At 52.1% G+C, this 16,274-nt stretch overlaps 3 protein-coding genes across 3 annotated transcripts; 1 reads left to right on the top strand and 2 right to left on the bottom strand.

The window, feature by feature from the left end:
- Positions 1–286: 286 nt before the first annotated feature.
- On the top strand, positions 287–5,392 carry J4E78_002780 (uncharacterized protein; the record flags this gene model as incomplete). The annotated part of the gene is made up of 3 exons (XM_049363425.1): positions 287–470; positions 519–5,287; positions 5,342–5,392. 3 exons carry the CDS (start codon positions 287–289, stop codon positions 5,390–5,392), a joined length of 5,004 nt encoding a protein of 1,667 aa, XP_049224090.1.
- A 2,732-nt stretch (positions 5,393–8,124) lies between these two features.
- Positions 8,125–9,413, bottom strand: J4E78_002779 (uncharacterized protein; the record flags this gene model as incomplete). The annotated part of the gene is made up of 2 exons (XM_049363424.1): positions 8,125–9,186; positions 9,237–9,413. The coding sequence occupies 2 exons, from the start codon at positions 9,411–9,413 to the stop codon at positions 8,125–8,127; spliced, it is 1,239 nt and encodes a 412-aa protein (XP_049224089.1).
- A 5,826-nt stretch (positions 9,414–15,239) lies between these two features.
- On the bottom strand, positions 15,240–15,973 carry J4E78_002778 (uncharacterized protein; the record flags this gene model as incomplete). The annotated part of the gene is made up of 3 exons (XM_049363423.1): positions 15,240–15,274; positions 15,328–15,685; positions 15,734–15,973. The coding sequence occupies 3 exons, from the start codon at positions 15,971–15,973 to the stop codon at positions 15,240–15,242; spliced, it is 633 nt and encodes a 210-aa protein (XP_049224088.1).
- Between the last annotated feature and the right edge of the window lie 301 nt (positions 15,974–16,274).

Genomic DNA, 16,274 nt, shown 5'->3' with positions numbered 1-16,274 from the left:
TATACGCGTAACATGTCGCGGCAACTACGCGACGAATATGAAGGCGGAACGCTTTTACATGAGGTAGGTGTAGGTCCTACGGTTGCGGAGTTATGGCGGAGGTGAGTCGTGACGGGAAACCGCGTCGCATGGTTTACGTCCGTGCGCCTTCGCGTTCTGCGAAAGTCAAGCAAGCAAGCTCTCGCTCCATTGTTGAGAAAACTACATCCAAACACACGGAACACGTCCGCCCACCCGCCGCCACTCCCCCGGCGCATAATGCGCACGACGACCTCACGAATCTCCCATGGCTGAAGAAGACAGCCTCGCCGCCCTCCAGGGCCTACACCGCGACTTGTGCGCGCACATCGACCTGCAGCTGCCAGTCCTGGAGCGACTGCTGCTGAACCTAGAGGCGCATCTGGAAGAGCTGAAGACGCTATTGGACAAGAAGCCGAAGAATGATGCAAGCAGGCAGGCGTTAAGCTCTGGTATTACATAAACAGAGGTGTAGACAAGGAAGGTGCTAACAGCGCCAGGCAAGATCAGGATCGACGACAACGAGTATGAGGTCAACGACGACTTCAAGCAGAAGGCCCTCGAACTCGCCGACGCCCTCAATCTCGACGAGCTCGACGCCGCTGCCCTTTTCCTGGGCGCCGAGAGCGAAGCCCAAGAGCTCGACCGACCCCAGCTCCAGACCGCCGTGATCCGCTTCCACCGACGCCGCGAATATGTTCTGCTCTGCGTGCGCATTCTGATGAAGACTGCGCTGGACAATGGCGACTCGGAAGTGGAAGGCCTGCCTGTCCTGCAGGAGGCTGCCCAGATGATAGTCGGGGTACATGGCACAACCAACTTATCGAATGCATACGGCTTCTGGACCAAGTGCTTGACCAGCATGGAGGCCGTCGAGAAGTGGTTGCAGTCCGTCGCCGAGCGTGTTCAGAGCACTCAGGTTGTTGGACAGGTGCCCCTCCCCGGCTTTGTCGAGATTATGGATTACCAGCGCCAGAGTCTCACACGACAGCACGAGAACCTCGCCGCGATATGCACGCATATGATCAAGCCCGGATACGTCAATCTCGACAACTACAAGGCTTTACTCACCCGCGCCAAGTCTCTCGACCGACACGACCTCATCACCATCCACTATGTCCCGATACTCCTGCGTCTCACATCCTGGGTTGCATCCGAGGGCAACAACGTCATGCTAAGGGAAGCGCGCGCTCTTCACGACTGGCTCATGGCTGGACGGGAAAATGACAATTGGGCGCTGAGGAATCTGCATTCGGCGACATTGACTTGGTGGTTGGCGGAGTACAGCGGGCGGTACATGGACCCCAACACACAGGACGCTGCTTTGCAGGGCATCAACTTCGAGGAGGAGGCCAACACCCGATCGGAGATCTTCCTGAAAGCGCTCGGCGACGGCGCATTCCATTTCATGCTATCGGTCAGTCAGGATGTGCGCCCCACGCGCTGGTACGACCCCCAGAAGACCAGCATGTTGTCGACGCTGCTGCAGGACACCGCGGTTCTGAGCAGAGATTCGCCACAGCCAGAGGACTTCTTCAAGGAGCTTCTCATGGAGCAATTACAGACGTTCGTGGACTCATTCATTACTCACATGCCAGACACTCTACGCAAACTAAAAGCCGAGGAGGACGACCAGCGACGACAATTACAACTCCACTTCCAGCGCTCAACTGGAGAATATCCGCTCCACCTCGAACGATTCATGGTCATTATCGCATACGCCTTCGATGGGTTTCCAGACGCAGCGGAAGACTTTTGGAGTGATAAAGAGAGCAACCTCTACGGATTCCTGCAGTGGGCAGCCAAGCGCCAACCTACACCCCGTATAGCCATGTTCTGCGAGATGTTACGGGCCATTGGTTCTGGAGAGGCAAATGCCGAAGCGGCGCATCGCTTCCTGCTCGAAGAGGGAGCATCTGCTTCCGGGAAGATCCGACGAACGAGTTCGCTCAGCTACACGACCATCTTCAACGAGCTGCGCGAGTTCGAGAACGACATTCACGAGCCGAAGAAGCCTATCCAAAGCGGCGTCTACGCCCAGACCATGAACCCAATCGACCAGATCGTGGAACCAGAGAGCGCAACTATGCTGGAAAGCTACCTAAGACTCATTGCACACATTTGCCGACAAAGTTCTTCTGCGCGGATGTGGATCCTGGATCTCAAAGAGTATTCCTTTGCTGGCATCTGCTTTGGTCTATGCACCGACAAAGTTGAGAGCGGGCTTCGAGCAGCCGCCTACGACGCTCTGTCGGCTCTACTTGTGGGCAAGGACTTCACTCGTGCAGATGCCATGTGGAGTCTCTTGGATGAGTGGACGGTCAATGGCTTCTATACTGGATCCAGACAAAACAACGCCTTGGGTGCTACACCCAGAGATGACTTGTGGCCAACGCTCGCCGACGGGTACGACGAGTCCATCGCCCTAGTTCGTTTCCTTCACTCGCTCGTAGAGCCATATCCGGAGAACGAAGGCCTGAACGACAGTCTACCATTCCCTGAAGGCCTGGGATCGTCGCGCAGGATGCCGGGTATTGAAAGCTACATTGACTTCGTCATGCAGCAGGTGTTTGCAGAACGTTCCCTGGACGTGCTTGATCCGCTACAACGTAGCGTCATGCAATGGACATGCTTGCGCTTCATGGTCACATGTCTTTCCACCTTCAATGAGAATCTCGTCGTGTTCGCGAACAAGTCTAGCATACCTGTTGATTCGGTCATTGACCCCACATCACTTGCTGTGTACGTTGCGCTTCACCCATTTGCACGCGTCATGGAGTGGCTCTTCAACGACAAGGTGTTGAAAGCTCTTTTTGTCGCATCGCATCACGACGTGACCGAGGTCGACGCTGCTCCATCCGACTCTCCATTGATCCAATCCCTGATGCTTAGCATCGAGGTGATGGATCTTGTGATGAAGCTCCAGGCGACATACCTGGATATCGTCAAGCCAGTTCTCAAGCAACAAACGTCGTTCCAGCATTCTCCCGTGTCGAACCTGTCGCTTGCATCTTTCGAGGATGCGATTTTGAACAACCTGCAGGTTATCGTAGACCTGGGACTCTATTGTGGTACCGGCCACGAAGCTTTGACAATAGCCTCTCTTCAACTGCTAGAGAAGATGGCGTCTTCGCGGAAACTTGCAGTCTCGCCTGCGGGCTTCGGACAACGATCAGGGCGAAGCAAGATTGTTGGCATACTAGAGAAAGACAATGAAGCCGAGCGCATCGGCCGGTCCCTCTCAGGCCTAATGCGTTTCAGCGCCGAAGAGCTCGAAGCTGGCGAGGATGCTTCAGGATATGTTGTCAAGCTGCGCGTTTTGGACTTCTTGAACAGCTGTCTAGCTGCCGTGTCCCTCCGGCCGACCATAGCGCATATCCTTCTCGGCTTCTCATGTGGACCCAACACTGTCCGCGTTGGAGAGAACAGCCTCTGGTCAAACGGACAAGCCTTGTTCCACAGCATACTCCTTCTTGGGGTTCAGTATCCTGACAATGACGGCGAACAGTTCATAGCTTGGCGGTCTGCTCTTAAGACCCGATGCTGGGATGTTTTGCAGAAGCTCTGGCGGTCACCGCTGACGAGCGCGCTTGTGATGGAAGAGCTCCGTGACAACGAGCTGCTCTTTGTGGAGGCCCCCCAACTAACTCCCATTACCCTTGATATACCCTGGGACGGAATGTCACTTGCGCAAGGGCTCGAGGTCACGCCTAACGATTACTCTCCATTCTTCTCAGGACCACCAGCACTCGCCCTCCAGAGCTTCCTTCAAAGACGTGCTGCTTTCCTCGACTATGAGTCGAGAGAGCTGCGCTTGACAGTGAAAGAGAGCATGCCGACTATGAAGTCTAGGATCCAATCTGTCCTTCTCGGTACTACGATCCGGCCCGGCGAGGACGCAATGCCGAACCCGAACATCTTCGATCTATTCGACTTTATCGAGCTGACATATCCTGAGCGCGCCCTGCCAGATCAGCACAAGTTCTTCGAAGGTGTCAACTTGACCTCATGTCAAGAAGAAAAAGAGGGTAGCACTCTCTACTCTTTGCCACTCCTGGAACAAATCATTCGTCTAAAGATGAAGTATTGGCGGAAGGAAGGCATACTGAACGATCAGGAGCAAGAAGAACAACTCGTTGAACAAGCCGAATTGCTCATGGCTATCTTCGTGGACTGGAACCGTCGCACACAACTTCTCCGCTACCACAAGGACATTCTGCAGTCGTGGGTTCAAGTCGTCATGGTCGCGGTACACAGCTGCGACTTCGAGAACGGCGCGCGCAGTTCGTTCATCATGCAGACGCTACAAGTCATCCTACCGAAGCTTGAGCAGTCATACTCCTCCGACATCTTCACCGCTCTCCAACTTGCCAGCCTAGCGGAGGCTCTCATTCAGAAGGTCGACTTTGAGTCAACCGCATTCGATAAGACAGGAGACTTCGCAAACGATCGCCTCTCTCAGCTCTTCCGCGCGGCGCTCATCGGAATTTACAGCCCCGTGTCTACCGCCGAACTACGAGAGTACTGCTACCAAATCTGCTTCCGCTACATCCACGGCACCTTCAACAAAGCAACGCCCAACTCCCTCCTCGGCCGCCACACCCTCAGCGCCATCAAGAACTGCGGCACCAACATGCTCGAAGTCATCTGCGATGACGCCTACAGCGGCCAAGGAACCTGCAAAGTCTCCGCGCTCCTCCTCCTCAACGCCTTCGTCTCCGCCGCGACACGCCAATCCTCCAAATACATCCTTGACAGCTTCGTGTCCCTAAACTTCGTCGGCGTCCTCGTCGACAACATCAAGCACATCCCCGAAGAACTCTCCGCCGCCGCAGCACCCCAAGTGCCTGTCCTCCTTTCCTACTACGACGCTAGTCTCGCTCTCCTCCTCCGCGTATGCCAGTCCCGTCTCGGCGCCGCACACGTCCTCAACGCCGGTCTCTTCCCTGCTATCCGCGACTCGCAGCTCTTCTCCGTAGACCCGGACATCGGTCTCGAGTTCGACGACCCGAATGCGCTGCGCAAGTACTACGAGCTTATGCTTGCTGTGCTGCGTGTTATCAATGCCGCAGTGATCGCGCGAGGACGGCAAAACGACCAAACGGTGTTCCAGGCGAGAGAGTTCTTGAAGGATAACAGGCATAGTATGGTTAGCATTTTCAAAAGGAGTGTTAATGTGGGTGTGGGGATGGGCGAGGAATTGCAGCAGGATATTGTGGATTTGGTGGATTGTTGGACTGTTTTGGTGGATGTTACGGGGTTTTTGCAGGTAAGACTTCTTGACACGAAAGGCGACGAGGATGTTGATGCTAACACTTTGCAGTATGAGGATCAGTCGAGTGCGAAGAAGGTTAGGGTGAATATGTTCTCTTGATGAACATCAGATATGAATGGAGGGAGGTGGAAGGAGCGATCTCCTGTGCGCTTGCTGGGATTGTGAAAACATTTAGTAATAGAAGAATTATTTTGAACTCTTGTCGATTCATCTACGCCATGCTTGCTGTATTGGTGTGGGTGTGCGCTACGGTGATGAGGTACTAATTAAGATAATATTGAATGTGATCCATCTGAACACTGACCCGCGAGACCCGATCGGAACTCGGGTTCAGACTGCACCTCATACAAGAGAAAACCTAAACAGGCCTAGAGCCTACATTAATATTAGGTCACCTGCTTTGCGTATTTCTATGTTAATGTAGGCTGTAACAACAAAAGTGTAGGCTGCAGGTCTGTTCAGTTTTTCCCTAGGTTGACGTGACTGGACGTTGGTGTTGTGCGTTGCTTGGCATGCTATCCAGATCGGGAAAGTACACAAAATCCGTCGATTGCCTATGTCTGCATTGTTACCACAGGCCTCCGAGCGGTTACCCAGCCGAAGATATGATGCACTCACACTTCTTTCCCAAACTTCGTAATACTGGCCGAGGGCTACATCAGACTTGTGCATCCTTTTGCCCGTACTTACTTTCTTGTGTACAGATCATAATGCACGATGCGGCACCTGCTGCAAAGGCCACCTCGCCGGTGCTTCGCATCGTACCGTGGTTGACTGACACTGCGCTACCGATCAGGCAACAATGCCACGTATCTCGCGTCTTCGCGTCGAATGTGAACTTATAACACATACATTACTCTCTCTCAATTGGCACAGTGCGTAAAGCTGCTCAGTCGCACCCTCTCACGTCACCGACCCCAGCCAAGCTCGACAATGGCACAACACAGATTCATCGTGTGCCCGGGCATTCGCCTTACGAACGCGGCCACCACCGACCCTACCGGTACCCCGCTACCTGCTCTTCTCCGCCTACCTCGCGAACTCCGCGATCTCATCTATGAGGACTATGTTCGCGTGGACGGTGGGTACGTCTACAAACCAGAAACAAACAGACTTGCGCATGCAGACGGCTCCCCGATAGATTTGTCGCTACGCCTTGTCTGTCGGCAGCTTGCATCGGAGCTCCATGGCATGGCATTGAAGCTGAATACTATCACGTTCGAGACATGCTTTTCGGAGGCTTCACGAGAAGACGCTGGAATGCATCACGCCATCGTCAGGAAGATTGGATGGCGCAAGAAGGAGGCAGTAAGGACGTTTGCCCCGCAGCTCTTTACATCCGCGATGGCCAAAGCGGTAGCGGATTTCCACCCACAGGTCTCGCCAGTCCTTGACGGTTGGAGTAGAAACTCTGAATCTGACCTCAAGGTCCTGGCCACGCAAGATGTGTACTGCGGCGAAGCTCCTTCGATGTGGCGCGACTGTCTCAGTGCTGTACTGAGTCAGATTTCAAAACATCCAGATTTTGACGCGACCGTGGTAGAGGAAGGCCACCAGGCCAGACGACCACGTTGGATTCCAAGCGATATTCGACAGATGTCCGGACTCATCAACGCAAGCCCAGTACCCTGGCATATGCCCAGCAAGGCTGAACGCAATGAGCTAGCAGCTGTCGCCAAAGTTGAACCAACATATCCGTTCTACAAACAACGGACGAAATACACCTATTCCGCAGCCTCGTTAGCGCTTCGCTTCCTACAGTCACTTTCCGACACAGCGCTTGCGGCTATTCGTGGTATTCATCTGCTGGAGAGTCATGAAACTGTGGCACATCCAGAATGCCACGGCCGGGGCTTTATCAAAATATGCCAACAATACCCAAATATCCGTATTCAACGCTTCGCTAGTCTTTGGAAGGCTATTTTTGACGTTGAGCTCGAGAGCCGACTCAACTATAGCTCCTTCAACGAAGATGGAGTGGATAGTTCCATGTTTGAGAGAGACCGATTAGCTGCCAGCGACATTACATACGCAGTGGGTACATGGGTGACGGAAGCACTGATCTTGACCTCCCTCGGAATGCCGGATGGATGCTTCACGCTTATCCTTGATGGCAACCCGACACCTGATTACATGACCGAAATTTTCGAAGTCGTGCAGCGAGACGTAGCGTTCCAAGCTGCACTCGACGTTGCATATACTACTGGCTCTTTGCCCGCACCGACATGGGTCGCTCGGAGACGTTGTACTGGCTACACGTTCGATGTTCTGCCGGAGTTTATCCAAACGCTCTCGACAGATAGCCCACTCGTACGCTGTAACTTTGATCCCGGCCAACCTCACGACGCTAACAAGATCGCGGATGAACGTCGAGGATGGACGCCTCGGGATTGGAAAGAATCTTGGGACAGACATTCTCCACGTGAGTTTCAAACTAAGGCTCCGCTACCTCCATGGCATGAGCTGCGATGGCAGTATGTGATAGTGTAATAGCGGTCCGAGCAATCTAACTACGGTGTGGAATCACGATATGGGGAGAACCGATAATCGTGCGTTCGTAATCCCTGGGTTCTTAACATTTCTATGTACCTAGCTTTGTTTGAAAGTTTCAAAACCCTAGTGTTCAGTGACCTTTCAGAATACGATATGGTTGCGAGAGAACCTGTTCAAGAACATACTCATAACACCTCGAATACATGTTCCAGCCCATCGGTGTATCCCAGGCCTTCAACTTCCACCGGCACTGAGTGGTGGCATCGGACACGACAATCGCATCTCAGAGGGCTAACCTCAAGTCAGCATATTAGACATACCCTTTACGAATGATGAACTCACAACTTGTCGGCAGGCATCGACATGATCGCTGATACCTTCGATGTCATATCGTAATCGAGAGTCCTCCGCGATACCGCCATGATTTCCTCCCATGTTTCTACGTTGCTCTCCTTGAAGTAACCAGAGAAGGTCACCTTTGGCACATTCCTCAGGCGATCGAACGCCAACACGAAGAACAAATCAACGAACTTCCTCTGACAGGAAGCCGTATTGCGGAGCAAATCGTGAACATGACGCCACGGGTCGTTGGTACTGAAAGTCTCGTCGGTGAATGGAGATTTGGGGATCTGGAAGTCGAAATGCAAGTGATCGAGATTCAGGTTGGTGAGGATATCAAGGGTGACTTCTCTAGACGAAGTGCAAGGCTTGAATCCGCGCTTCCAACTGCTTCGGAAACCTAAAAGACGGAAAAATTGGCTGTTGCTCATGCTGAGTGCTAACCGACTGAGGGTGTTGAAGCCAGTCGTGGATTTCACCGACTGGAGTAGTGGAATGGATGCGCCCATAGTGTGGAGGCGGGTGTAGCGCTTGACGGTGGACTCCCAGAGCATCTTCTGGAACTCGAAGCTGAACTGCCGGCTAACCAGGAGCAGGCTTCTCATCCAGTGTGCATTTTTTCTTGACAGTCCATCAGTGGAAAACGCATCGGGTCCTAGCCGATGCGGCTTGCGGCAACCGTACGTGGGTTTGGTGGCTTCGTAGGGTATATCTATGCCGATAGTCTTGGGCCAGCCAGCGGTTTGGAAGGCAAGACGTGCTAGCTCTTGAGGCTCGTTCTCCGGAGGGTTGACGTGAACGCACGTTTCGAAATTTTCAATCTCGCCCACACTTTCGAGCGCGGGAAGTTCTTCGTCTTCCGAGTCATAAATGATGGTTTCGTCGTCAACGGTACTACGTTCTCCTTGTGAACTCAGCAGCGCGTAGCATGGCTCGCTGCTGTTGTCATCGATGTAGCAATTGCGACACTCAACTTTTGCTCGTGGCCAGATGGCTGGTCCAATTAAAGCCTCGAGCACCGTGAATCGCAGTTCGGTGGGAAGTCTCATGTAGTCGAAAGACTGCGTCATTAGACTTGTACTCTGGAGATAGGGGTGGTACTAGAACATACTTGCAAAAGTCTGCGCTCTTCAAGGGGCCCATCTTGAACTGAGCATCTTCGAGGCGTATAGCGCTTGTCCCAGGCCTCATCCCATCCCAGGTATATAACGTTGGCCACGCTCCGACGCTTCTCATGTTCGCCCTCCTGAGAAAGGAGGCAAGAGGCACACTGCAGATCTGCAGACATGGTGTTGAGAGTATGTTGAGAGTTAAAGTGGAAGACCCAAAACTAGTTCGGGCTTATATATCAAGAAGAAGCGGGAGAAATTGTGAATGAAAGAGATCGACAACGAGTGAGGTGCCTGGCAAGAAGTACACGCCCGTTCACAAGCTCGCTTGAAGACCGTGCAATGTTGGCAATACGAAACATTGCCACTGGGTAGTTCTTGCGCCTGTGATGTCCGCAAAATAGGAGTCATCACCTCAACTCTGGAAGAGGTATGCCATCTATAGGTCCGCGAGTGAACTATACCGGATCCGGTATGGCGGCTGCATCGAGATAGTACTGAGATGGTCAGCTACCGAGCAAAAGGCCACATGCCGTCGCTCGTACACATCGATTTTTTTAGAATATGCAGCGAAAAGAGTGAATCTTCATCACTCGTTGATGCGCGAGCATTCGACAGCGCTGTGGGAGCTTTCATGAAATCATGATGTACCGAGGTAAGCCGTCAAAAGCTTGTGCGCGATGACGCTAGACATGGGTTGCTAAAAGCCGCGGCGGGTTCCCGCTGGGAACTTCACCTCGTTACCACCCGATCGTGGGTACCTCATCGTCTGTCCGCGTCGCATTGGCGCTTGCCCGACACGGTCTTAAGAGAAGGCAACCTACTGGACTGCTACGTGGCCACCGAGTCGCAAAAGCTGTCGCATCACTCCGCATAACACCGGCGCTCGATGCAGGGTCGCGAAAGTCTTCTTAGCATCCACAACACATCTGCAGTTGATGCAACTCCTCATCCTCGATGATTCAGCCAAGACAATCGGCCGGGATGCCCGCTACGGAAGGTGCAGCCCTGCCCAGCTCCAAGGATGATGTCCAACCGCCCAACTCAACTGTACGGCCTGCCATCCTCCGTCTGCCACGCGAGCTTCGGGATCTCATTTATGAACATTACATTCGTATCGAAGGCGGTTACACATACGACTACGCATCGAACAAACTCCGAGAAGCCGATGGTCGCCCCGTCTCCATCGCCCTTACCGCGTCCTGTCGACAAATTGCTTCTGAGCTTCGTGGCCTTCCCTTTAGCTATAATACAGTTACGTTCTCTACGTATTTCTCGGAATCAACACGGAAGAATGCGGGCGTCTTTCATAGCACCGTGGAAAGCATCTCACTCGCGAAAAGAGGGTTGATACGATATTTGATACCACTTCTGCTTACAGAAGACATGGCACAAGAAGCTAGTCAAGCTTTTCCACAATTTGAACAAATCTTTGACGAGTGGGAACCTGGAAGCAGTATCAACGCGCTACGCAATTGGGACTTTACTGGCGGTGAAGCCCGCTCTGTGTGGGAAGACTTCATGCAGCTCATCTTAACTTTACTTTCAAAGCATCCTAGGTTCCTCCAAGTATTAGAGGCAACTCATGAATCTAATACAAGGCGTAAAGGATGCAACGTTCCAGGGTTAAGAAATGCTTGCGTAGAACCCTGGACGATTCCCGACATATTCGAAATGGAACGACTCGCGGACATCGTGAATGTTGAGCCCGAACGGCCGGATTATTGGTCCAGTACCCGCTACTGCTTTTCTGCAGTGCATGCAGCTCTCCGCTTCCTACAATCGATTCCTGCAACGACCCGCGAAATGATACGCAAAGTCATTCTACTTGAGGACCGTCCGTCTGTGGCGTATCCACAGTGTCATGGACGAGGCCTGATCCCCTTTTGCCAGGCACACAAGGAACTCTGCTTTGAGCGTGTCGTCGACCTATGGAGAAACGCATTTCCCGTGTCAACCAGATCAATGTACGACTACATCAGAAGAAGTCATAATGGCGACGATGCGAACACTATGCGGGATGATCGCTTGATCTCTGCGACAATCAGTGATGCCATAGGTTCTTGGATGACGGAAGCGCAGGCGCTGGGAGATCTTGGAATGCCGGAAGGGTCGCATACCCTCGCATTCAACGGCGCACCCAATCCAGAACAAGCTTCGCGTGCCTTTCAAGTGGTACAACGAGATGCTGCTTGGCAAGTAGCCCTAGATGTTGCTCACACAAAAGGCACGCTTCCTCATCACTCGTGGTCAGAGCGGCGGCTTAAAACCGGGTACATCACCGAGTGCTTTCCAGACGTCGTCGCAAACCTTTCAAAAAAGGATGCGCCTATTCGATGCAACTTCAGCCTTGGTACCCCGTACAGCGCCAAGAAGCTGGGCCAAGATCATCGCGGGTGGACTGATGATGATTGGGTGTCTCGTTGGAACTCTTATGAGCAGGCCAAATTTCAGACAGAACCGCCACTTCCTCCTTGGCATATCCTGCGATGGGGCTATGTCCTTACAAGATGAGATGTCGCCATACATCTTAGGCGCTCACATCTGTTGGACTTCGTAAGCGATGCGCAGATCTCAGACCCCACTGGATGGAAGTTTGCATTGCGTGGGCACCGTGGCAGTGCAACCACTGTTGGACGTCTCTCTAGTCCCGGACTAGCACATCCAGGGACTGTGGCGTTGTATTCACTCTCGTAGAAAAGTATGGGAGCGGATGGCTTCTCCCAGGATTCTTTTGATCTATATGCTAACGATTTGCTTTCTTCGCATCTCGATCTCACGCTCAGCATCCTATGTACGCACATCGTATCGGCGAATAGATATCAAGCAGGCCAACACATGAGACCTAAAAGGAACAGAATTGCCATGTTCATGTACGTTCGCCTGGACGGTTAGCACCATAGAACGAAATACGTTAGCTTAGTTGCGTCCGCCACATTGGTGAACCGGTGGCACTGATATTCGCAAACACGATGACTTTCAAGATACTCGAGGGCGCAGCGCGGAATCAAGCCGTGTTGCGGGCAATGGCAACCTTTGGAACCATAAAGGCCCATAGGGTACCGTCTAGACACTAGTACCGATAAGGCAACGTAGACCCACTGAACAATGTTCGGCTCGGTACTGATTGTTGCTGCCTTCGCGCAAGGACACCTACCCTCTACCAACGAAGCTTCATCGATACGCGTCGCATGTGGTGTATTTCTGCGAGTATCGCTTTTCGTCTACCATGTCGTCACGTGGAGGCATGTAACAGCATCAGCAACCAGTCGCTCTGATGGTTCTGGCTACCACGTTCGACCATCTAGGCAGCGACGATTGCTGTGCGATTGATGCACGACTAGGCGGGAACATGGTACACAAGCATTGCAACTCTGGCCATTAGAACTCAACGTGGCTTCAACGACCTCTTACCACTTATATACAGCAGACGTCGCTCCTACTTGCTTCCACTTTAACTTCTTCATCACGCTCAAGACAATCACACCACTACAGGTTCATCATTCGAGTCACGCAGCAATGATTTCTGAGTATTTTTTCAAGCTCATTAGGGCATTTCTACTCGCTTCCATGAGAGTAATTCTGTTCGATCTCATCAGGAGAATTCTGTTTGCTCTCATCGGGAGATTTCTGTTCACCCGCGCGGAACGGCGCCGGCTCGCGCACCACAGGGAATCCAAATACAACCGCCTCAGAAGACATTGGTACGATCTCATCAATGGACCTCGGCTCTTTTCCATCAGGAGACTGTTTTTCAATGCTCCACCTCCCATCATCACGCGCTGTACCACCATGGCCATGGCTTCCCCAAGTCGCCCAACGCACATGCAACTACAGTCACCTCTCTTCCGAATACCGCGAGAGCTACGGGATCAGATCTATGGCCATTATCTTATTTGCGAAACGGGCCTTGAATATGATTTCAGCAAGAATAAACTTACTCGGACGGACGGCGAAGACATCGATCTATCACTGACGTACACGTGTCGAGAGGCCGCAGCTGAGCTGCACGGCCTAGCTCTTCGACTCAATAAGATCAACTTTCGTACCGCATGTCCGGGCTCATCAAGATTTAACAGAGGGAAGTTCTGCGTTGGTGTGAGAACATTGAACGCTAAGAAAGAATATCTACTCGACGAGATAGGTCAGTCTTGCTTGACGGATGAGATGGAGAAAAAGATAACTCTTGTTTATCCACAATTTGCCCCTGTTGTGCGGAGGTTGAGACTGGAAGGCCATATCGGGCGGACGTTCAGCGGCGACTTCACCTTTCACGAGCCACCTTCCGTATATCGCGACTTCGTTCATTTCGCTCTGAAACTCTTGGAGAACAGCCCAAACTTCACCATGCCTTCTGATCTGTTGAGTTTGCCGCACCTCGAGCCTTGGCAGTACTCGGATGATGAAGCCCTCGAGGAGATTCTCAGCATCACATACGCTAGAGTTGAACGCCCTGATGCCCATGCTAGTTCATATCCTGTTTATTGGGACGGCCACGGAGTCTTCGTCTCCGCTGCTGCTTGCGCCATCCAGTTCTTAACCTCTCTTCCAAGGTCGATACGCTCAGAACTCAGGGAAATCGACCTGATCGAGGATCGCGAGGCTATATCATACCCGGAATGCCATGCAAGAGGTCTGATTCCGTTCTGTCAGGAAAACAAAAAACTGCGTATTCACAGCCGTGTCGATGTCTGGTGGAATCTACTTTGGGAGCATCATTGGGGCAAGATAGAGGTACACTCAAGGGATATATCGCGAACCGTTGCCAAGTGGATGATCGAAGCGATGGCACTACCTCTTCTGGGTATGCCTAGTGGGGCATTCAAGATGACATTTGAGTGTGACTCCGCGCCGGAAAAAGCCACCGAGGTTTTTGATATCCTGCAGCGAGATGCTGCATGGCAGGTTGCTCTAGATTTGAGCTACGAACGCCAACACCTACCAACCCCTTCATGGGACCGTCGCAGGCGGATGAATGGGCACATCTCCGACGACTTTCCCCAGATTTTGAAGAACATAGTCAACAATGACTCTTTCTTACGTTGCGACTTCTTTCCGGGAGAACCTCACGACCCGGAATTGATTGTCAACCAGCATATGGGCAAGTCACTCGACGAGTGGGAAGAGCTCTGGCGTTTTCATACGCCACTAAAGATCTCAATGCCTTCGAATAGGCCATCGTGGTGCACCACGCGCTAATTTCACTATCCATGCGGCGGCACAAAGTGAATCGAGAATGTTGATGCAATTCTGACACGTCACTGCCTCACGCTTAGTGATACTCGAACGGGTTGCATGATCGCAAGAGCACACGTCCTTTCAATAGTCTTGTTCAAGGTTATCATGTTCGCAGCGAAGATGAACCTCAACCCTTCGCCATACAATACAAATCAAATATCACTGTTCGCAGGCCTCATGCACATATACTGCACGTATTCATCAGTTCACCTGTGAGCAAGGTGAGATAGTTGCTTGGTATCGTGAATATTCCTGGCGGCATTTCCCCCCTGCAGCTATCTACCGTGAACTTATGATGACTTGGCCAGGGAAACGCCCAATGAATCCATCTCAGTTCCCGTAATGCTGGCTAGTAAGTCCGTTTAGCGTAGAGATCACGCACATCGCGAAGATACTCATCAGGATCTTCTTCCACCCGAGCCGGACAACCAAACCAATCCGAAGGACCATCGACCACAACCATTCGATGATCCCAAATCCCCAATCTACGCTTGATATCTGCAAGATCCCGCTTACGTGTCTTTTCCTGCTTCAGGAAATTAGGGCTATTAAGGCTGTCTTGCATGACAAGTTGCGTGACAGATACCCTCAGAGAACGCTTGAATTTCAGCAGCTCTGACAAGTACCACCAAGCCACTTCGTCTTCATAATAACGGGAAGTAAACCGCCCGCGGGATCTGCACCGGTGCCAATCCGGGGGGATTCGGAAAACCAACTCGCGGAGTCGCGGGAGATTTCCCAAAATGGTGACAAGCGACTTGCATAAGTCAACCCAGGTACTCCTCTGGTCGCTCAAGGTCTGCTGTGAAAATTCCGGGCAGATGTGTCTGTAGTAGGCAATAGTGCCAAAATTACCGTAAAGACGAGTTTTATCGCTGTAGACCGGTTCGTCCTCATGGAGAAGGGGGGGTGTCATGGTCAAGGTCTTCAACCATCTGCGATTAACAGGCCCGATGTGATTGAGGAACCGCAGCAGTTCGAGGTGGTCGTACGTATTCCAAAAGGCGAATCTATTCTCGCCATAGAGGATCTGAGCGCATTCGTCGTGCATGGCACTGCATGTACGCAGGAGACTGAGCGCTAGTTTGGTTGGGTGTTTGCGGACAGTCTTGTAGTAGACAAGGTAGATGTGATAGTTCTGGACGAGAACGTAGCGGTAAATCTCGACGCGTAGTTCAGTTGGGAGTTTGAGAAAGGGGAATGGTGGGCCAACCTGCACTTATCAGCACAGACCTTTTGTATTGGCATCTGTCATACTTACAAGCTTGCGCAGGCTCCTCTTATGATCGAACAGTGCGCGATTCGATCGGTAGGGTTCCAGTTCTTCGGGGGTGAACAGAGGCTCTGGTGCGAAGATCGGTTGTAAATCGCCCTCGTCGTCTTCTGCCCAGTCCACAGGCCTGTTCTTGATAACGCGTTTGGGCTTAAGGATAAGGTCATTGTGCTTGGAGATAAGGTTATTGTGCTTGCTAGCACCATTCGAACGTCGTCGTCGCGCCATGCTATAGACCCAATGGTAGTTTAGGTACTACAACAGAGTTGAGTGCTCCAAGAGTGGCGAACTAAGGAGAAGGTTGAACAGCAGGTACTAAGCGATGTAATTAATAGGCACCGCTCCCAGTCCGTGCACTCTGCGACTGAGCAGAGGGATTAATGCCACAAGGCCTTGTAGTCAATGAAACAATAGCGGTGTAGATTGAGGAATTGGTGTGCCGATAGAACGGCACGTCTCGAGTTGATCTCTCTGGAACGAATTCGAGATTCCATACTTCGATACGCAGGTCGGAGACATGATCGCGAGG

This window comes from Alternaria triticimaculans (genome assembly GCF_023758025.1).
Source record: "Alternaria triticimaculans strain BMP 0046 chromosome Unknown scaffold_3, whole genome shotgun sequence".
Lineage (NCBI taxonomy): Eukaryota > Fungi > Ascomycota > Dothideomycetes > Pleosporales > Pleosporaceae > Alternaria > Alternaria triticimaculans.
Note: the sequence above shows the minus strand (reverse complement) of the source record. Positions and strands in the feature narration are given on the sequence as shown.